The following is a 23,492-nucleotide window of genomic DNA, read 5'->3' on the forward strand; positions in this document are numbered from 1 at the left end:
TCGCCACTCCCTTCCGATTCTCCATAGCGTCAGCCCAGAAAGCGACCGTGCGCACAAGTAATTAATTTCTCAAGGTCAATTATTTTAAATCTTTAAAACATGGCCTAAGGAAAGAAGAAAAAAAATCATTTTCTTTTCTTTTCTTTTGAAGGCATTTCAGCCAGCAAATGGCTCCACCTAAGAGAATGAAATCAGTCCACAAGCTCAATTGCTTCACATTTCTTTTCTTTTTTCCCCCACCTCTGTGGCCAGATCACTTTGCACTGTAACTAGTTCAAAGCTACTTTAACAGTACCTGCTTTTTGTCTCATTGCTGTGACAGGGAAGAATTGGCCTCTGTTAAAGAAATAGTATCGGGTGATTTATGTCTCAAAGGCAATTCCACTAGCCGCGGAGGTGAGCTGAGGGACTGGGTTTGTTGTATCAGTAATCAAACTGTTCTCAGCACTGTATCTGGCTGTAAAGCATTGTAGTCATGCTGTGGTTCAGCTGAATTCAAAGTAAATAACTTTTAATGCAATAACTAATACATATCATTTTGTGAAACACAACTCATACATTAAAAACAGTCATTTATGGTTTGTCTTTCCAAGTATATCAATTATTTTGCCATTTCCACTTTATTTGTCATTTAATATGTTATACCTGCATAGTGTCGACATATCCACATATATGGATTCTTTAAAAATGTGATGCCTGTTGACTTATCTGATTGGCTGGTTTAGAACATATGATTTTTTTGCAACTAGAGACCTCAGAAGTGAATAGAATAATGGGACTGGCTACCTGTTTCCCTTCTCTATATATTCATGATTGTTTCATGTATAGATTGGTTCTATATATTTGTGGTTGAGTCCCCTCATTTTCAGCTGTGTAAAATTAAGTTAACGGATGACTAACAGGTGTTAACTGTTGCTCAGGTGTTTCCTTTTGCATGGATTGTTAAACAATTCATCAATAAAACAAAATTTTGAAAAAACCCTATGTAAATTACCAGCTGTTGAGTTATTCTTCACATTACGACAGCAGTGATTTACCAGTCTCTTAAGAGCAATTTACTATTTTCAACACATTATCAGAATAAACATATATATTCAGTGAGCTCCATAATGTCTGGGACAAAGACTTATTATTTTCTTTATTTGGCTCTGTACGCCACAACTTTAGATTTCTTATACATACTTTGGTTTCACCATCTAGAAATGGCAGCACTTTTTATACATATTCCCCCCATTTCAGGGTACTATAATGTTTAGGACATACTGATGTCATGTTAATGAAAGTAGTCAGGTTCAGTACTTTTTTACTTATCCGTTGCGATATCCTAAGCAATGGCTGAAGTAATTGAAGTCTGTGTCCCATAGAATCACAGTGTAGGCATTGAAGTGGCAGTGCGCCACAATGGCACTCTTCATTTCATGGGTAAATTCCCATATTTTGAAAAATGTATTATCTTCTAGGCAAAGTGCTTCAACTGTGCAACCATAACATTCTGAGATAGTTTTACTTAAGCCTACATGCAGCAGAGGTAGGATATTTTACCGTACATTGAAATATATGTTCTTTTCCATTGTTTAAATAAAAAGAAATCACCTTCAGATCTCATTAGTTCACTTATTGAAATCTTGCGTGGAGCTCCTTATCTATCCTAAAGGACAGCAGATTGTTGTCATCATAGTGATGCTTCAAAAGTTCTCTGGTTTCATAGATACAAAACGGTCTCTTGGCAAATTTCATAAATAATGCAAAAAAGATGTTTTATCTTGCTGTAAATAAAGACACCTAGCATTTGGTACAGCATCCTCACATTACTTTTGCCTGAGCATATTGATTCCTAAGGAATACATTTTGAGACATGATTGGTTAACCTGGAGAGCAATGACCAGGAGTCTTGCCAATACTGCACTTACATTCTGGGAATGTTCCCTATTTGTATCCCATTCTCTCTCCCTCTGTCTCTCTCTCTCACAGACACATGCGCACACACACACGCACACACACACACAATGGCTTCCTTCTCCACACGTGATGTACAACTTTGCCTGAAATCCACGAGACGCCGCAGCAATATCAATGAATATTCATGCTTGGGGCAGAAGGTCAGCGGGTCATGTTATCTCTCTGAGAACAGATTTCAAGCACATTTTAAAAACACTCCACTTACTCACACCGTTTCTTAAGGCTGGAATAACCGACATCGCTCTGTGAAACAGCTCTTGATTGACAGGTGGAACCACCATCCCCAGAGCCAAAATGAAGGTTACGTGTAGAAGCACGGGCTGATGGAAAAGCAGCTCACACGTGTCTGTTTCTCAGCCCTAAATCCTTCTGCACTGATAAGCATGCTCTGAAGGAGACTTGTTGGTCTTTCCTGGACTGATTCTTTGCCTGGAGAGTAAATCCCAGTCTAGCATGGCCGGAGATGCAGCAGTGCCCAAGAGAAATCCCTCGCATGGCGATCATTATTATCCTGAGATAACAGCATCCCACAAAGACATTCCAGTCTTGAAAAAAAGACAGAAAAGAGACACTGTCCTTGAAGAGTAGCTCATTCCAGCAAAATGACAAAAGTGAGAATGATGGGCACACTTCTGATGAATGAACATAAGCATACATCCATACCTTCATCCATCATGTGGATTTGCTTCAGTTATTTACCCACATAATCAATTTTTTCTCAGCTCTGTTGCTAATGATTAGGTGTGAGAGACTCCCATCAGAAAGCAAGATTTTCTAATTAGCTGTTGTTTTCACATCAGTGTGTACATTTGGGCTCGCAAGTGGCTCAGTGGATAAAGAACCAGAGCAGGCTGGATGAATATTTGAGCATGGGCTGTGTTATTAGCTAACTATGTCTGCAGCAGCGGGTGAGAGTTGGCCTCACCCTGTTAGGTATAGAGTTAATTTTGGTTCCTGGGCCCTTCCAGTAATGTGCAGGCACCCACGGGCTACCAGAATTAGCCCCTCTTGTGATCACTGCTGCCTAGTAGCTGTCCAAGTGTTCTGTAGGGCGTGGGGTTCATAGGCTGGTATGCAGTCAGAGTGCTCTTTGGCTGCAGCCCTCTGGGTGCACACATGGTTTGCATGTGGGGGACTTGGAGTTTAAGTGATTTGGCAGTTGGAGTTTATTCTGAAGGCCTAGTGCCAGATAAATTATTAAATTACGACCTGACCAGTGAATACTGACTTATTTCAATTTGCGGTTGATGTTGCCTTAGCCGTTTTTATGCCTGGTATGTCTGTGTACTAAGATGTAATGGTTGGGCAATTGAGCTTGTAGCCAGAAGATTATTGGCTTGAAATTTAAATGTGATGGCAATCAAGTATCTCTGAGCAGATAAGCTAACAAAGAACATGGAACTGTTATCCATGTCTGTGTTATTCATGGAGGAAGGGAGGGTTTCAGGAATGCTAATTGATGAGGTGACTTTGGACTGACTGCGCCAGCTCAATTAGGTTGAAAAAAAATGGCAGCACATTGCGCACTTCAGATAAAATATGTGCAGATGCCCTCCTGAATTAACACGTGAGTTTAGAATGGGCATTCCAAATTGTGAAATTAACTGGAAAATATTGATAAAAGTGTAGAAATATAACACATTATAAGAGCTATATGGGCACTGGATTATTCTTTAGCAAGTCCCAGGCACATTGGAGTTTTACTATTTAGTTCCTGTTGAAGGGTTATTGCATAAATAGTCATAGAACTATCAATGGTTGACCTAAAATAACCAGCTTGACTAGCCTGCTTGTCCTTGGGTGTTTACAGGGAAATAAAAATACTCAGAGACGCGAAGTGAAAACATGAGGAGATCATGTTAACTCCGCCCAGACAGACACCCGAGACAGACGTTGAACCTGCAACTTCGCAGCTACGGTATGAGTCAGCAGAGCCCTCGGCTTGCCTCTGAAGTCATATAGAATTACCTGCTCAGTTAATCCTTGGGGGCCTCACTGTAATACGTGCTTTACAGAAACAAGTCAATGTTTTTATACCTATTTCATTCAGTGGGGTACGCATTTGAAAACAGTAATCAGTGCAATAAATGGGCCACAGACAGAACGACATGACTTACGATAGACTGCAGACGTTGAGCCAGTTTGAAAATGTTAGGTTTGTTGTATTTACATGCATGGCCTGACAGTTTGATGCAGAAAATCTGTCAGGCTGTTATTATTTCTGCTTGCCGTTTTATTTTATTTCATTATTTCAATATGTATTTCATTTTATTGAAAGTATTTTATTTAGCCAAAAGTGTGAACATCACAAAAGGTTGGTTGCATGGAACAAACAAAAAATGGTTGCTCATGAATGGCTAAACCAGTCTATTGGTAGTTAGTATCCCATTAACAACACGTAAGGTTTATTTTACAGCTTAAAAAATGACTGAATACCATATTGTTTATAATTATTCAGTATAAAACATACTGAATAATTCAAGTATATGAACTTGTAGCACGCATGCTGGAAAGGTACAGTATGTAATGATCTCACTGCTCAAATGTTAAACTGAGGTCACTCGCTTGCACAAGTTTGCAACAAGACACAACCTTGTTTTGTGAGTACTCAATTTCAAGTGTATGTAATTCTCTCACTTGCCAATCAGCCGTAGCTCACATGGTAAATGCAGGTGTTTATTGCTGACCTTTCTCAAGTACAAAAACCTTCACTGTCAATAAGCTTTGATATTCTAAAATGCTGATAGATTGTTAAATATACACATTTATTTAAATGATAAAACGATTATATGTGGTGCTTTGAACTGTAGTTGATGTTTACCTGTATAAGAGAGACGTGCGCTTAGCAGGGTCAGTTTATGTAATTGGATGTAGTCCATGGAAAAGGGGGAAGAGCTTTGTGTGACACAAGGAAAAAGAAATCACAGGTGCTAATTGAAATGAGGAAGGGGGAGCAGATGGTCCCTTCGCAGCTGGAAGCATCAGAATGGCCCTAGTCACCGTGACGACTGAAGCCCACCATGCCGTGGGGATTTACAGCTGTTTTATTGACTTTTATCTCTTTGGTGAAGCTTGTTTTGCTTCATTTACTTAAAACTTTGCCTCTGGTGTTTTATAAATTCTTAAATAATACTTTGCCAGCCAGGTACTTAGCAACTGTGGAATATCAGTTTTTAATTGCATAGTTTTTGTGTCATAAGTCATGGCATGCTTACTTTTCTTTAAAATGCAGTGATTAATCAATCTGCCGAAGTACAGTAAATTGTCATTTTATATGCATTTATGAAACAATATTCTTTTCTTTAGGAATCTCAATTTATTTGTGATAATTCTCAGCAAATAGCTGCACAGACAAGTGCATGATGTTGTGTTTAGATTCATAGTTCATGTATACTGTATGTGTGTGTGTGTGTGTGTGTGTGTGTGTGTTCATTTTTGTCATATTTGTATAATTTTAGATTTTTAAGTTTTTATACTTTATTTTATGAGTTACCATACTCACCTGGGGTCACCAAAAGAAGTATTCTACCATCTGCTACCTTACCTATATTCTCTAAGAAAGCTGACTGCAGGAAAGTTCCAACTGAGGTGGTGAGGAGCAGGAAAAGGATGAAGAAGTGAGCAAAGGGAACTTTCTTCCAAATTACTGTGTGCAAAGGAACTGACCACACTGTACTAATCGTCTGAGAGGTTCCCATTTCAAATCAGAGTTCAGTACAGGATGTTATATTTGATAAGTGTTATGGTCAGATGAGGCCAAAATGTACCTTTTTGTCCAAATTAAATTGCAGGCATCTTATCCAGTGTGACTTTTTTTTGTTTCTTTTTTTACATTGTATCGATTCATACAGCTGTATATATGAAGCAATGCATGTTAAGTAGGTATAACAGCAGTGCACCAGGAAATCGAACCTGTAACATTTACATGGCCAGTTCCTTGCACCACCAAGAGGACTTTTTGGCTAAATATAGTGGTGGACCTTACATATTATGGTGTCGTTTTAGATGCTAGATGTAAAAGGATTGTTAGCGTCAGTGGAATCAAGTCATTCTGGCCAAAAACCTGGAGAATCTCAGAATTCTCATGGCTGAGAGTTCAAGACATAGTGCATATCAAGTAAGCTGCCAAACTGAAATTTAGAAATTTCCAAATAAAATTTACCATGTTCATTATAGACCAGCATTTGATTTTTTTTACACTCATACATACGTTCGTAAAATCTTTCTGTGCATTATTTATATGAATTTCATGGTTAAATGCTGTGAAGTACAAGGTGATTTAGGTGATAAATATGTCTAGAAAAATGGGCTTCCTTTGACAAAACTTACATGTTTTGCCATTGCTTAAAAAAAGAATTTGAACATAATGACATGAACAAATGCCATGAATATTACCTTCATGGAAAGAAAAATATTAAAAACAGCCAGAAAATGTTAAATGAAGTTGTAATGGAAGAACCTGCCATTATCCTGGTGAAACAGAACACATTTCCACACTGCTGCTAGGGATTTGAATGAAAAGCACTCAAGTGTAAGATAAGAGGAGACATGAGAATTATGTGATAATCAGTCAATGATTCTATCCATGTGTTGGAATCATTTATGAAATTATTTTGTTACTATTATTATTATTATTATGGTGTTTATTTATGTAGATCATATTGTGTGTTTATTTTGTTTCAAGGTAAACAGCATGTTCAACTACATTGAAACATATCTGATATTAAAAGTGAATTTTGAGGCCACAGAAAAGTTTGTAGCTGATGAAAGTGTCCACACGGACGCTCATTTTCACCAGCTGAGACAGTAACGCGGTCACAATATTGCGCTTCCCGTCTGAACGCTCTCAAATGCAAATGTAATGATTGGCAATGGGTTTGTCATCAGGAAATGTAGAGGCAGCCCAGTCCGCTGGCTTTGTGCAATAACATCCAAAACCTATTATGTTCGGCAAATATTTGTCCTCTCTGCCAGGGGTAAATAGCATCGGGTCTAGCATGCGCAATATTAGCTTACCTGGAATGGCAAACGGCCTTCCACTTAACGTGACCTGTCAGCTCTTTGCATGAATGCTTTCTGCTCTCAAATTTTCTGCATGGATCTTAGGCAAGAATTATGGCCTAGCTGTCAAATAATGATCACATGCTGTAAAATCAGACTGCTGCCCCCTTAATTTTAAATGTGTTATGAATGAGCTGTCAGCCGATGATGGATGGAGGGTTGAAAATTGTCTCTCAGTGTCCCTGCATAATGCAACATCTTTCTAAAAAATAAGGAAATAAATGAATAATAGTAATTATGTGAGCAGCATTGTTCCTCTCCAGTTAAATGTGGCATCCTCTCTGCTTTATGTAGGAGACAATTTCCTAGTCCAGTAATATGATGGCCTGCTGTGCTTAGGTGTGAATGCTCTTTTAAAAACGGCAGTTTCAGTGGGATGAGAATGGCAGACATCGACATGGAAGCATGTTGGAAACTGGTGCGCTATTACTATGGATCTGAGATGGTACATTTCAGCTGGCACCTTAAAGGATTTAAGGAAGATAGCCCTAATCAGTGGATTCCCAGCTATTTCCATCGTATGAAATAAGATGAACCTTTTTTTAGTGCTTAGCTGGCCTGTCTCAGTGAATCTGAGTGTAGGTTTGTTTGAGAAAATAACAGAAAAATGAAGGACCACGTGACAACTAGCAATCTGAAATTCATTTTGCCAGCTAAAAATCTTTAATCAGAGCTAGATGTAAATAGCTTACTGGCTGCCAGGTCACAATCAGCCAGAAAGCAATACATTAGTAGTGTGTTTTGTGGTCCTTTGCATTTTATTACCTCCAAGCACAAGAATACTGCTGGAACTGGATTGCTTCACCAACTTAAACATGTCCGTTTCCTACATTAGTGAACAACATGTCTCATGGTCTAGTGCTTCAATTAGACAAAGAAGTAGACCTGTATAATTTGTTGGCTTGTGATGTGAACTGCCGGACATTTGAAAAGGCAGGCATATTGCATGTACTGAGCTGTCTGAATTTAACCTGTTCGTGGTAAAGAGAAGACTGACTTCGGAAAAGTTATTTTTTATGGCTGTGTTAATTATATTGTTCATTGGACCTTTTCATAGAGTGGTACGTTAAACCAATGTATTAACCTCTCCTCTTTTTTAAACAAATATTGGCTGTCTTTTATGGCTTGTGGGTTGTCTGCCAGGAAGAGACTAGAAAAAATATTTTATGGACATAGAGCCTATTCAATATTTTTGGAGTAATTCCTCAATAATCTCTCAGGTCTCCTGCCAGCAAGATTTTTTTTTTAATGTGACTGAAGAAATAGGCTATATGTTTGTATTTCTTCAACGCTCTGTCTTCCAAACTAATGGTGGATCATGACACGTTTAAAATAAACTCACTCTATTACAGGAAATAAATAATACATAAAACTGTGATAACAGTGGCACAAACCTACAATTTTCACTGTAGAATGCAAACATTTGACATGCTTGTTGCAAATCGTGAGCTTCTCTTCTTGCATTTTTAATTAAATGTTGTTCTTTTCTAGGCACATCCCTATCTTCCTTTAAGTTAATAATTTACAGACTAAAGGAAAACTTTCACATGACTCCTGTCATAGCAGTAGGAGTACACTAATGATGCAGCCGGGTAGAATAAATCCCATTTTCCACTGACCCTCCTTAGCTGCAGGTCAGCTGTAAACTAGTGTGTTTTGACAGAAAATTGAAACTGAGCCAATGGTGTGTTGGTAACCTCAGACAAAATAGTGGGTCAGCTGCAAGCACTTTAAAGACAAATGAAGTAGCTATGGGTATCCTGTAAAATAGCATAAAGAAACTGTGTCTTTGACAAGAAGAGCAAACATTTTAAATGAAAATAAGTACTAAAACTTTTTTTGTGAGGGATGATTCAAACATTGAGCTCAGCAAGGATTTTTTCAGTTTAGTTTACAGCTTAATCTAAATCTGATTTCACACTGTTTCCCATTTCTATTCGTGTTTCCAATTTTGAAGCCCCTTTTTTCTGAGTATTTGCAAATGAGGGAGTTACATTTGAATCGCACAGCTGGGTTTGTCACTCTCCCGTAGTCTATTATAAACCAAAGGGAAGAAAACTGAAAATCTAGACAAGGCACTGTAGCTGTCCTTACCGGTTAAAAATAAACAAATGTGTGCAGTTGACAAAGGACCACATCCACCACAAGGTTTTCATAATTTATCGAAAATTACTGTGCTTTACCCCAAATCGCTGGATTAACCTGGATACTTTCCAAAAAAGGCCTTTTTGCTCAGTTGCTTTAAAATGCAATAGGGATGTCTTTTCTGTCATAACAAGCATTCGGTGAGTTGGAAAGAGAGATATCAGGGGTGGTTACATCCCATACACAATATCCAAAGCCTTTCACCTTTCCCAACATGCCTAGTATGTGATCTTTACCAAGATCTGCTAGCGCTGCTTCAGCAAAGTGTCCCATCATGCTCCAGTGAGCCCCTGCTGGTAAATGCTGCTGACATCACATGGTTCAGAGGAGAGAACGTGTTTGCCTGTGCTCGCCCAAATCGATTACCCTGAGGTTGCAGCAATCAGCACTGATTAATGTGACTGGGCATTTTAAATTGGGAGAAAAGGGATAAAAGGCATCAAAAAGAATACATATATACAGAATATATACAGCCTCTTTTGTCACTATGTGTCAATGATACATGTAAAAATGTTATGACCTGCCCCCCCCCCCCCCCCCCCGCCCCCGCCCCAGTGACATAACATGCATAACATATATGTATTATCCTTTCACAAATAATATTATATGGTAATACAGTAATTATTCAAATGAATTCTTGCTAATTTATTAGTGAATGTCAAAATATTACGAAATATTTATTATTTATTCAGAAATAAATATTTGAGTATAATTGTTTTGGTCCAGTTGACAGCTCTAAATATACAGTATACATTTCTTCTTTGTAATTATACAGTGACAGAGGGTTGTCAAGTTGACAAGCTTTCATTCATGTAGCCTTGACAGCTAAACTGTTAATGTGTTTGCTTTTATTCTCCTGTATAGTTGCAAATAAAAAAATAGGCATACCTGGGAATCTGTCTGAAAAAAAGAATTTTGTTCCATTATTTTCTTATATGATATATTTTTTTTCAGAAATTCTCCCGATCAATTTGCTCTCTCATTTACGAGGGGGAGGGTTGACAGCTCATAGCTGTTGCCTTCGTTTCAGAAAGTCCTGTCTGTGAATACAATGCTATATACTGTTATACATGGAAAAAAATACACATATGTGCAATAACAGTAGTAGAGTAGAGTGCAAATTAAATATGTTTATTTAGACTTGAAATTGTTTTAAGTCTATTTTAAATGAAGGTTGAGGTTAGTAATTGTATTCCAGTCTCTGTAAATATCCATAGCAAGTTCCTTCAATAAATAAAAATGTACCTGCATATTTGCTGGATTGGGAATATGTGCCTTACTTGTGTCTGTGATTTCAGAATCATTGATCTGAGAGCTATCTACTCCTCTGCATCTCATTCAAATGAATTCCTCCATTACCAATATATAGAGACCTTAATTGAGCTATAGCCTTAACTACTTCAGCTGTTAGCTGTAATTGTCTGGATGTAACATGTTATTTCAGGTGTTTTCACACCAGGATATTAAATCAAAGTAAATTACATTCAGTATATCTATGTTATTCACTGAATTGATAGAGGTTGTTTGTCATATTAATAATTCATTCTATGTGTTTTCAAATATAGGGATGTGTTGCACCAAATATCCCAGTAATAGCTAATATTAAGTTAACAGTTATATGTACTTGAAATTCAGGCAGTATAAATTGCTGAAGAGTGTACAGCATTCCCACCTTCGTTGATAGAATTCTGACCTTAATTATTGTATTATATGGTGATGGTGCATATATGAAACATATATTTTGCATATATTTTTACTGGATACAAGGTATATGCATTTCTGGTGTATTTTCTTTGTCAGATAATGAGCTGTGAGCTATTGAGCTGTATATAATTCTTTCTGGAAGCTGTACCTGGAAATAGATTTATTTATTTATTTATTTATTTATTTATTTATTTATTTATTTATTTATTTATTTATTTTATTTATTTGTTTGTTTGTTTGTTTGTTTGTATGTGATAAAACGACTCTTTTGAGACCCTTGGTAATCTCAACCATTTGCACAATATTTCACCCTCTCGTAAACGTTTCTCCTTCGTTAACAGCCTGTGTTTCAGTTTTTCAAAAGCTGCTTGGTTCATCTCGAATGCTGTGACAAAAGACTGCCACCCACTCAGGCCAGAATGTAATTTGGTTAATATTTTGGAAAATGATTGGCCCCTGAAAGGACATTTCACAGCAGCCGTTAGCCTCCGCGCAACACATTAAGCAATCACATGATGAAATGTCACAGAACCAATTGCTTTAGCATGAAAAATGTACCAATTATCTGGTGCTTTAAATGGCAATTGAAGAAAAAAAACTGTCAGAAAGCCTTGGAGAGAATGTGTATTTATTTAACGTATGCATACAAAACAAGCCTCATCAAACAACATTACTAAAATTTAGCCATTTTAATTGCATTAGATGTTGTACACAAGAGTACTAAACCCAAATAATCAGTCTCTATAAGAAGTTGCTCAAAAAAAGGTTTATGCAATTAAACATAATAAAGTGGACTTGATTTCCCATTGTTAGAACATTTAAGCCTTATTTTCAATATAAATCTCTGACTGATTTCCCATGGTCAAGAAGACATGCTGTGCAAGCTTTTTCTTTTGCATTTTTTTCTTTCATTCACCGTTCCACACTAACAATATATTTATGGCAGCCTCATTTTCACCTTGATGTGAATGTGGTTTCCATCACATGAGAACTTGAAAGAAGAAAAAGATGGGACTGATTTATATAAATCTGTATCCTTCATTTTCTGTCTCATGTGCAGAGAGAATGAAACAGACATGTTCCATCCAGCCAGGTTGTTACAGGCTTTTGTGAAAAATTAAAACCCTGTATATATAATGGTATAATGGTAATGGCTTCTGCAAAGCAAATAAATAATGTAGTACTGTCAGGGAAAAAACAAACACTGCCTAATGAAGACAGATATGTTCATGTTAATTCAAAGACAATTCCCCATAGAACTGGATGTTAAGGAAAAGCTCATCGGTTATGAAAATGAGAAATGTATGTGTATTTTGCTGCTAACTATATGGAATTTTTATTTTTATTTTTATGACCGATCAGACTAGAACACTAAGAACACAAGTAGCCCACACTTATTTTGAAGCCTATTGGTCCATGTGGAGGAAAAAAGACTGCTTATTAAAAAAAACAAAAATGAATCCTCAGCTTGATATGGACCTCAATACATTGTGCTTAAAAAGAGGAAACCATAATCATCTGTACCAACCAAGGCTAACATGCATTATGCATGGCTTTACATTATAATCCCTGTAGGTGTGACTTTCTGTTCAAAACAAGTGAAAGACAGCCAAGGTGGCCAATCACCATGATATCTGTCTATTTTGTGATGGATGGTTTTGATGGACAAATCGATATCTGCAGTTCACTAATTTATGACGGCCTGTTCTGCCAAGTAGGTATCCTGTGTCAGCAACCACCACTGCCATTTATTGCCCCACACAGCAAAATATTAACAGACATTTATGGAGCCATTAGAATTAGAACACTGCCAGGAGGTGTAAGGTTAGGGAAGATGGATGAACCTGAATCAATGTTTCAGTGAAGCATTGTTCTAACAGTTCCCTTCCTTTTTGCTCTTGTTTTTGTTGATTGACACCTTCTTCCTAAGCTTCTGTTTTATTGTGTTATTTTACTAAAATATTTTTTTCTTATTATGAGGCACAAATGTTCCCTTAAAGGTAGATGTAGTTTCAAAATACAGTGTTATGTGGGCTTGTAGCTTGATAAGCATGAACTCCAATATAAAATGTTCACAATAACACATTATAGATTTTCACTTGTGAGTGAAATGTTATGATGAATCACCGTCTGATTTATTTAATTTGTACATTCATTTCAAATAGATTTGTCATTGTTTCTACTTGAGTGAAGTAAAACTGGCAGTGGTGTTTGCATTAATTTCATTACATAACGATACATTTTAATGTACCACCAATTTGCAATATGAAACTTTTGGTCTGAAAAGACTTCACATTTTTCACTTTTTTCATTTCTGGAAGCAGGAATATGCTAAATGAAATTACATGTTTTTGTCAGCCTTGTTCAAGGGAGTTCTGTGATTTAGAGAAAAGCATGCAGGTGTTTTTTTAAGGCTTTTTTTTACTTTTAGGAAACATGAAATTGCTTTCCTCTGCAAACCCAGACTACTCCCATTAACGTTAATTGCCTCAGCTTTGACACGCAGGCTAAAGAAAGATGATGAGATTGCATGTGACACGTGGGTAATGACACCCCAAATAATTTCTCTGCACTCAATTAACCTGTTCAAAGTGCAATTAATTATCACCATAGACAATTTTCACCTCTGTGCCTTGTCCTAGGATTCTTCAGTCTATTGCTCTCGCTAAACAATCTCACACTGTGACCCCTGGCATTCATAACCTGAAGATGAAGACAGTCTAATTTTATCATATGGAATCTCGTGGAGCCATCTTTTGAGGGTGAATCAACACCAGCTTGAGGTGCTGGTATGTCGACAGGCATCTATATCACTGTATAATTTTGTATTTCCTTTTAAAAACCACTTATTCACAACTAAATGTGAGATAAGCATGGAAGTACCGGTGCTAATACTGTGACACTAAGAAACTTCCATGACAATTGGGCCGATTACATACAATGTTTATTTCAATTAATAAATTAATACTGTGTGAAAGTTTGACTAAAGTTGAAAACTATAACCAAACTTTGAACTTTTTTCCAACAAAGAATAGTGTTTGTTAAGGTATTAACGATTATCCTCATTAAAGAGACTCTCTAGAAGATAACAGAAAAACAAAGATAGCATACTGCTACGCATCTAAGAGGAATATTGAAAGTTTTGTTTTTAATCTCCACTATTAATTTGTCACATTTAAACACTTCTGAGAGGGAAAACATGAAGGAGATAATATGTTAATTATTTAAATGCTGATTACAGTTTATTTTACTTCTAAGGGAATTTGATGAATTATTAAAAACACAGTCCTCTAATTTAGTCACCGGAAGAAGTATCTTATTAAACAAGCTTTTGCAGAGTTCTGGTAATTAAATAAATTAGTGAGTGGTTATGTTGCTTATTCCGAGTTTAAGTGTTTCAAACAAACAGGTTTGCAAATTTGCACAATGAATAATAAAATATTATATGGCAGCCTTAAAATTTAAGCTTGAGGAATCCTACATCAGGAAGTTGAAACAAATTGTAAAAGGACTAGTACTTCATCTGCTATTAAAGTCTTCTATTCCATACATGAAGACTGTAAATGTGAAAAGTAAACAAAAAAAGTGACACTGCAGTAGTTTGACATCATTTAAACACTAATTGAAATAGTTTTATTGCTCAAAAATGGGACGTGGAGAAATAAACCTAAAAGCTCCTGAAGGATATTATTATTTAATAAATGAAGGCGAAATCATTGGTCTTTTAGCTGCAGTCAAAATTGAGTGAGTAACTGGGGACTTGGTTCTGTGTAATGAGAACAGCTGATATACCTGTTCAAATCAGGTTCAGAGCAGCCACAGAGATCCATGGAGTTAATGTAAAATGTAAGTGTCCTGGAAAAAAAAAATATGTTGCTCCGAATATAATTTTTATTTCTATGGCGTTGCGGAGCACTAATGAGCACTTATAAAGCCTTTTATGTTTAACAAGATCCATTTGATTTTCCAGTGGTAAGTAACTGAAATGTTAAGTTACATAAACAGAAAGCAGATGGGCATTATGTATGAGAAATTAGTTTAATTTGGAAGTCTCTGAATAGCAATGGACTTACTTTGAAAGGAAATTGTTTCAGAAATTACCTTGATTCTTCAAAAGGAACACATATTTTCTTTTTATAAGCTTTCTTTGTTGTGAAATTTACATTTTTATATGGTTGAGCAGATGTCTTTCTGGTCAGCTGCACAGTGAACATCACCTTAAAAAAGTGCCAGGGATTTAGTATGGGAGATTGACTGAGACAAATCAACTGATACCCTGTTACTGGAATAAAATGGCCTGTCCAGTGACTGTCCAGTTTCAGGTGTTTCCAATATGAGGCAGACGGGTATAGATCTGGTCATTGGATCTGGTCTGGCTCCAGGAAACTGATTCAGTTGGTGTGATTGTACCAGTACTGTCCCTTACCTAATCCAAGTCAATGTGTGCAGTATGTGTGTGTACGTGCCTGTCTCTTGAATATAGCCTAACATTGTTAAATGTATATGGAAATTTGAGAAATTCTACACCTTTAGTCGGTGCTTGTAATAAAAGCATAGACATGCTTTTCAGATTTAGCATCACTGCAATTACGAAAGAACAGTGAAGGCAATGGGCCAGTAGATTCTAGAGCTGTCAGAATAAGAGGATACTGTGCTTAAGTAGAAACGCTCATAAATTATTCAGTTTCTGTCTACACCAATGTCAGAGCAAAAGTACAAAAATATCACATTTCGGTCCATTTTATTTCATATTTGCGAGCCTGTAACTTTACAAGCAGCTAAGCAAAACAGTGATTTAAAAAAAAAAAAGATTTGATCAGCTGTGCTGTAAGGCTATTTGTATAATTACAAAAAAGTAGGGTAGGCAAATTGGATAACAGCTATCTCTTGACAACCTATATTAAACTCCCAAGTTCCTATCACCACCATCAAAGATAAATCGCAACTCGGCTAAACTCTGAGGGAGAAAGTCCTTTGAGCACCATTAGAAGGCATGTCATATATCGCATGCTTTGATTAAGTTTGCAGCATGGACAGGTAGAGTTGAAAAGCCTGCACTAGGGATGTTGTTATGATGTTTTTTCTGTTTAGCTGTATAGTAGCTCAGACTTTGAGGTGTTGGCTATTGACTGCTGGCGAAGGCAACACAACAGGGGAGAAGCCAAGGGGAGAAGTTGCAAATTTGTTTTTGTAAAAATAATAAACAGTAAACAGTTTGCCGAAGCTGCCACTAATGAAATTGCTCAATATGCTAGACCCTGTGCTCCTGTCATCAAGCTTGCATTCTTCTTCCCATTGTTCTTAAAATGTGTGTGTGTGTGTGTGCGCGTGCATGCGTGCGTGCCCGTAAGTGTGTCTCTGTATGTTTGCTGTTTGTCTCTACCAGCTGTGAGTGGTTTTTTCAAGTTTTCTATTGGTTTTTGTAGCTTTTTTCTGTGATAAATGCCACATGTTCTAACTTTGCAATAATGCTGTTATCGTAGAAGCTTGCTTTGATACCATTAATGCTGTGTTGTTATTATGATTATCATTGCAATGTGTTCTTTAAAAAAACACATTAGAGGTACATTTGAAGTAAGTTGTTGATATTCATTGTTGTAACTAGCTAGTATAAAGTTCATTGCTAATGGCTAATGTTGCATTTCCTTGTTTTGCCTCTTAAGCATGAATTTATTTATGCCCTACTCTGCACAGCTAAATTTTTGTTTGTAATGTGGCTTTCCTTTAGTATTGTTTAAAACATTTAACTATTTGCATAGGAAATTTCTAGAAACTGGCTCATCTAATAAAGAAAAAGGGTGTGAGTAAACATGATGAAAGCCATCACAATGGCTACTGTGATTTAATTCTGAACACTTTTGTTTCCCTAAGCAATAAGAACATGTTCATTAATTATTAAATTGGTGGTAGAGGCTGTCATTATTCCTACTATTAAATTATTTAGGTAATCTGTGAATTTTCAATTCATAACCAAGTGCAGCTCCTTAACAGTCTGAAAATGAGCAATGTGTATTACCAGTATAAGAGCATTCTGGACATCATAATGGCTAAATGGATTGAAAAATCGAAGCCATTCTGTAAGTCTGCAGTGACTGGGCTTCTGCTAGCTAAGTACTTTCCTTGAAACATAAGGAGGAAAGAGTGTGGCTGATCAGTTTGGAATTACACATCTGTTCAGTCGTGAAGGCTTGAGTGGTGAATTCAGGAAGTAAACGGTAAGTCTTGGCCTTAGTAGACACCGACGGTGCCGAAAGAAACTGGAACATTTAATATTAGTAACAGAATGTGATTTAAAAACCATATGGAAGAGAAGCAGCCTAACAAATGCAAATGCCTCAATAGAGAAACTGATGCCAGGCCTTCCCAGCTGAGTGGTGCATTTTTCTGTGCATTTTGTTTTCTTGTGGCAGTTAAAGGGGTTAAATATGAAACAACTCTCTTTGTTCTTGTGTTTACTAGCTTCTCTGTTACGCATTGGCTGTATAAAGTAAATTTCAGATGGTAAAGTTCGCAGTTTTACTTCAAACAAATTTATGAAACATTCAGCCATGAATAAACAAATACTTTGAAATACTCAAAATAATTGCGACACCAATGTGATTCAGATTATATTATCAGTATAGGCAGATATGCTATATTTGGTGAAGGAGCTCACATCATCTTACACAAGTGGTTAAAAAATCATTATACTTTGGATAGGGCGATTATTCTTTACATTATAAATTGAGCTGATTGAATCTTTCTGTACCCAAAAACAAAAATATTATAACCTCAAAATGCTGTGAATAATCAAGAGCAATGATGTTTCAGAGTGACTCTCCCTCTCTTGTGTTCCCTGATTCAGAATTCTTCTTGGAGCTCCTGGAGAACACGGAGAAGTCGCTCAACGACATGTTCGTACGGACATACGGGAAGCTGTACATGCAGAACTCGGGCGTCTTTCAGGACCTCTTCACCGAGCTCAAGCGCTACTACACGGGCGGCAACGTCAACCTGGAGGAGATGCTCAACGACTTCTGGGCCCGTCTGCTGGAGCGCATGTTCCAGCTCCTCAACTCACAGTACCACTTCACGGACGACTACTTGGAATGTATCAGCAAGTACACCGACCAGCTCAAGCCCTTTGGAGATGTGCCCCGGAAGCTGAAGGCTCAGGTCACCCGGGCATTTATTGCAGCAAGGACCTTTGTGCAGGGGCTCATGGTCGGTCGAGAGGTGGCCAACAGGGTTTCCAAGGTAAGGTCCGAACACCAGCTCTCGTACACTGCCGGTTATAGACTGCTGGGGGCTTTTTAAACTCCCAGCCCTGTGGCTTACACTTAATGAACTGAATGAATATAAGAAGGTATGCCCAGTACTAATGTAATTTTATTCATTTGAGATGAGAAAATAACTAAAAACAGTAGCCTGCATCCAATCAACATTTGTCATTAAATCTGCCTCACGAATGCATGCATGTTTATTCACTAATAGAGTTTGACAATTCAACCCAGAAATCATCAAAATGTGTCTGTAAATAAAAAAGATAACACATGGAATTATCTTATTTTTTTATATATTTTTAAATGTTTCAATCCAGGCCAGTCTATCCTTCTTAAATGTTTTGGAGAAGCCCCAAATCTGTAGGACAGAAAGTCCCTGAACTGCGAAGGCAATTTGTATGCTAGAGGAATATATTCTGATGTTGTTTACGATTTTAATGCAGATGTGTACCAGTACTCAATCTTTGAATACTGGCTTCCTAAAGATGTTCCTGCCTTTGGTGCACTATGTCCTGAAGTGGTTATTAGACCTAGTCATTCAATGTACTGGATACTTCTCTTGTCTCAGTTGATCCTGAACTCAATAAAATGGAACAGACAAACAGTATGCCTTTGAAAAACAATCTGAAAGATATTTCAAACATTATGCATAGAAATGTTTTCTCAGGTTTGGTGGCACTAATTGATGGCAATGAAAATATTCTAAATATTGAATTTTCAATATTATTATTCAAATTGATGGCATTTAGAATATTGATATTAAATATTTAATATTTAGAATATTTCCATAATAAATAAGTCACAGTGATATTGCTAATACAGACATACAAAGCATTCAACCATGAGACCAACTAAATAATTTGCCTAGGATTCATGTTTGGGCTCTTTTTTTTCCTTTTTTTTGGACTCTCATAATAATGTTTCAGTTCACACCAAGATGTGTTTTAAAGGTTTAAAGCTCTTGCTCTTTTCTGCCCGTGAGCATGGGAGGTCGTCCTGTTTCTTGTTAACCTTTTGTAATGACCCCAGGTCTTATTTGCCTGGCATTTCCAGTGGCACCATTAGACCTCACTTAAAACAATTGTGTTTGGATTGCATATTTGCATCACTGTCTCACAATATTTGTTTCTGTGTATAGTGTATCCTAAATGTAAACTAAGTGTATCCTAAGTGTAAACTAAATATTCTGTTTGATGCCAGCGTGAGAGAGAGAGAGAGAGATAGAGAGATTGAAGGAATGTCCAAGAAGTCACTTTGATGTTTCTGTAAGAGATTCACTTTGCGATATTTCTCCTTTTGGCTTCCACGGTGTCATATTTTTAGCAGTCCGTATGCCGTTGAACATTTTGAAAAATTAATGAGTAAACAACCCATTTTCATCATAAAACATGTTCATTTTTTTCATGTGGTTTTAATGCTACATTTCAATTCCATGTCTCTCATGAGAGCTTATGGGAATTTGAGTTTGGGTTTCTGTCATTTAAAGTACACGAGCTTTACCCAGGTTGTCATATCACGTTGATCAGTGTTTCATTACAGCGCGGCTAGATGCATGGTACAGGTTACTTTGTAATTAGCGATGCTTTCTCGGGAGCTATCCTTTTGAGGATAATCATCGAGTCGGGGAACTGTAAAAGGGCTATCAGTGTCCCGGTGCTGAATCTATTTATCCTTCCTGGTCGTGTTTTTGTCACGTCAGACAGGTGTGCCAGTCGGGACAGCGAGAGCCATTTTTCCCTGTCACTTATGTTTATTTCTGCAATGCCTCCAAGACAAAGGCCTTTCATTGAGATGTCCTCTGCGTGAACGGCCAGGAAATGAAGGTCCGCAAGGTGCCTTCTAAGATTCATCTGCTGAGGGCTGGCGTGGTCTGTCCGCGCAATTAATATGCTAATGGCGGACACCCTTTGTATCACGCTGGGTGATTTAATGCTCATTGCTGGAACGTTCCAAAGACCCTGACAGTGCTTTCAAAACTGCCAATTTAACATCAAGGGAGCGTATGGCTACTCTAGGTTGCACATTAATTTGTACTATGTACCTTTCAGAGATGCACAAATCGCCCTGTGTAACGACAGAGAGAGATGATCATTCAACTTCTTTGGTTTTCTCTGCTTTGTGTTCTTCTGACTTGATGTGCATTTTTTTGTCATTGTAAGACTATTCTGATTGTTGCCGTGTCCTCCAGAAATTGAGGGTGGGTGCAAACTAGTACTCTTCCTGTCTTCCAAAATGTGTGTAGCCAGCCAGCTAACTCTGCAGCCACTTGACTGAGCTGGGGACAATGCAGCTGGAGCAGCTAGTACAGGCAGATTGCAGAGTCACCATTGAGGAAAAGGTGGGGATAGATATCTAACTACATTACTAAAATTCTTCTTCTGGAGATGCTGTGGTAAATTTTGTATCTCCTCTTGGAATTACCAGTCAGAGCCGCCACTGCCACGGTCAGCATTCAATCGGGAGCTTCTCCATGGACATTATACTGTAGATTTTTTTTCATTTTTGCTTTGTTGTCCAAAATCCGCCCAATAAACTACAAGCTATTTTCAAACACTGATTGATGTCACGTGAAATTGAAGATTCACTATTTTTTTACAGATCCAATTGCGGTAGTAATTCTATGTCTTTGTCAGGTATAAAATATCAGTTTTTCTTTAAATTGATAGTTGCGTCTGGCTTATATTTTGGTTGCATTTTAGGCATAGAATGACAATGCATGACAGGGTTGAGGACTGATAACCTATAATAATATTTGCTGTATATAAAATATACTGTATAAGGTCACAAAAGGCTAAATAATGTAGCCACACTGGGAGTAATATTCCAGTGTTAGTCTTCCGAAGTATTACTAGAGATTTGTCTTATGTTTTTCCTATTGATCTATTTATCTTTGATAAAATCTACCTACATTTTGAGCATGTTTTTCCACTGCACTGTAAAAAATAATGTAATTGCTATTGGCATTGGATTAGTTGAATCAGCTCAAGATCAATGTATTTCTTATCATAGCCTTTCTAGATGACACATCACAATTTACATGTTAAAAAAAGACCATATTTATAGTTGAGGGGACAAACTGAGTGTACATAAGACCATATATTTGATTGAATAAACAGATCTATTTTTAGTTTTTAACTTTGACGTATATTGACGACAGCACAGTATTACTTAATAAACAACTAAAATAAATGTGGTGGTTTCAGAAATGGATTGGACTTACCCTAAAATCCCTTGAATAATGGGCTTATTCTGCATCCTCAGCTGACTGTTCCCACTTCAGTGTTTTTTTATAAGTGAGCGGTGGCAGTGTTGAAGCCGGATGCGGTTTATCTCTGACCCTGAGCACTGCTGCAGTCCTAGAGGGCACCGCATGCAGGATTACTATAAATCACACCCATCAGGGTAAACAAAGGCCCGTTAGAATCATTAGTGCACACATCCTCACTGTAAGGGAGACAGGTACCCCAGGTTTCTGAAGCTGGGAACTCTCATACACACACATATATATATATATATATATATATATATAGAGAGAGAGAGAGAGAGAGAGAGAGATTACATACATAATTATGAGTATAATGATAAGGATGGTTAAATTCCGCAGGTTATGACAGTCATTTGCCATTTGTCTTCATAAACATTGCTTCCTGCAGCACTATTCCTGTGTTTTCTGTTCAGATCAAGTGCATAAATTTACACCTTTCTCTGGCAGAAATTTATAGCCTTCTTACTTAAGAGCTTGCACCTGTTATGAACAAAAGGGAAGCAGTACCGACACAAAATAAAAGACCTTTATATTAATAATTGTGAGAATAAATGCAATAAATGATTTTTTTTCATATGTATAGCCTGTCGAAACACAACATGCTGTACAAGCTGCTAGGAGTTACTTGAAGCACATTTGCTTGCTTTCAGGCGGAAACCCGTCATTGCCCACATGTCATCAGAAATCTCTGTAAGTGCCTAAAATATCCTTAATCACTCACAAAAACTGTCTGGGCCAATCAAAAACAAACACTAAACTTGAAATAATATTTAAAAATTCCAGAAAGGGGACTATCCCTTTAATGTGTATTTATTTCCTAACAAGCAACTGTTTACTGGTAGACGCAGTGAGAAAAAAAACACAGGAAAACACATTATTTCCTTCTGCCAGCACATTTTAAGCACTCCTGATTATATCGAAGGAAGTAATGTGCCCGTGACAGGAGCAAGTATTAAAAATAAACACAAAAAGGCATTCCTGTTCACATTTTTTTTCTTTCTTACATATTCTTTCTACATATTCTTGCATGTTTTTTGAAGTTCTTAGGCTATAGATTTTTTCCCCAGATTGGTTTGTTTGCTTGTACCTCTTTTTTTGTGGGGGGAGAGAGCATAATGAAATGACCAACAAATGTTACGAACCCTTATCAGTAATGTTTCCGTGTGTGTTTATTTGTGTGTGTGAACTCTAGAGAGAAGCCTGTTTCCCTGACTACGGTGAAATGGAAACTACAAGCTGTTGGTCTAAAAGGATATGTGTATCTACTGTACCTTTACAAGTCTTTCTGGGTGCAGTGTTGATGGTGCATGGCCCATTGGTGTCTCTTCTTCTTGTTAGAAGCTTGCAGTGAGGGCTTTTTCATAGATATACTTTTTCACAGATACACAATATATCCTTTTAGACCCACAGATCCTAGTCGCCGTTTCTCTGTAGTCAGGGAAACTGGTTTTTCTCTAGTTGCATTGAGTTCTTCCTGTAGTTCTTCCATTGAACATAAAAAAGTGAAAAATAGTTTATCCCGGGCTCATGGCCGAAAATGATTTCAGCTTTCTTTACCATCTAAATCCCAGTGGGGTAGGCTGCTGACTGGCATGAAGAAAAGATGGTCACATACAAGTCAACAAATGGCACAGACAATTATGTTTTACCTTCTTCTGCAAGGAGAATCAGATACATTCCATTTAAAATGTGTTCTTGCCAACACTGTCTACCTTGATGCCATATGTGAACTGCAATGCCTACTGAACTCAGGATGGATTCAGTGTTGCCAACTGTTTTCTATGGAAAGTAGCTATGGCCTCCTCTAAAAGTGGCTAGATGACGTCATACGTTAATTTGCATATGTATGACGTCACCACATAATCATTTGCACATAAAAAAACGTATGTTAAGCCACGCACGGCGATGGGCATAGCGTAGGTTTTGTGTCTGCCTGCCCTCCAATGACGTTGGACGAGCTGCGTATTATCTGTTAGATCTGTAGAACATCTACTTTCGTGTAATTACAGCGGCTGATTCTACATAGGTCAATCATTACTTTTATAAACGTGGGCAACGCTAGAGCACTAGGAAAGGCAGACATCATTCACAAATCG

At 37.3% G+C, this 23,492-nt stretch overlaps 1 protein-coding gene across 2 annotated transcripts in view; it reads left to right on the forward strand.

The window, feature by feature from the left end:
* Positions 1-23,492, forward strand: part of LOC118222421 (glypican-6-like) — a 205,931-nt gene that overhangs the window by 77,086 nt on the left and 105,353 nt on the right. For both annotated transcript variants that reach the window (XM_035408008.1, XM_035408009.1), the window contains exon 3: positions 17,714-18,105. In XM_035408008.1, the coding sequence (XP_035263899.1) occupies positions 17,714-18,105 (392 nt within the window). The remainder of the gene's footprint in view (positions 1-17,713; positions 18,106-23,492) is intronic.

The sequence above is a fragment of the Anguilla anguilla genome, chromosome 3 (assembly GCF_013347855.1).
Source record: "Anguilla anguilla isolate fAngAng1 chromosome 3, fAngAng1.pri, whole genome shotgun sequence".
NCBI classification, from domain to species: domain Eukaryota; kingdom Metazoa; phylum Chordata; class Actinopteri; order Anguilliformes; family Anguillidae; genus Anguilla; species Anguilla anguilla.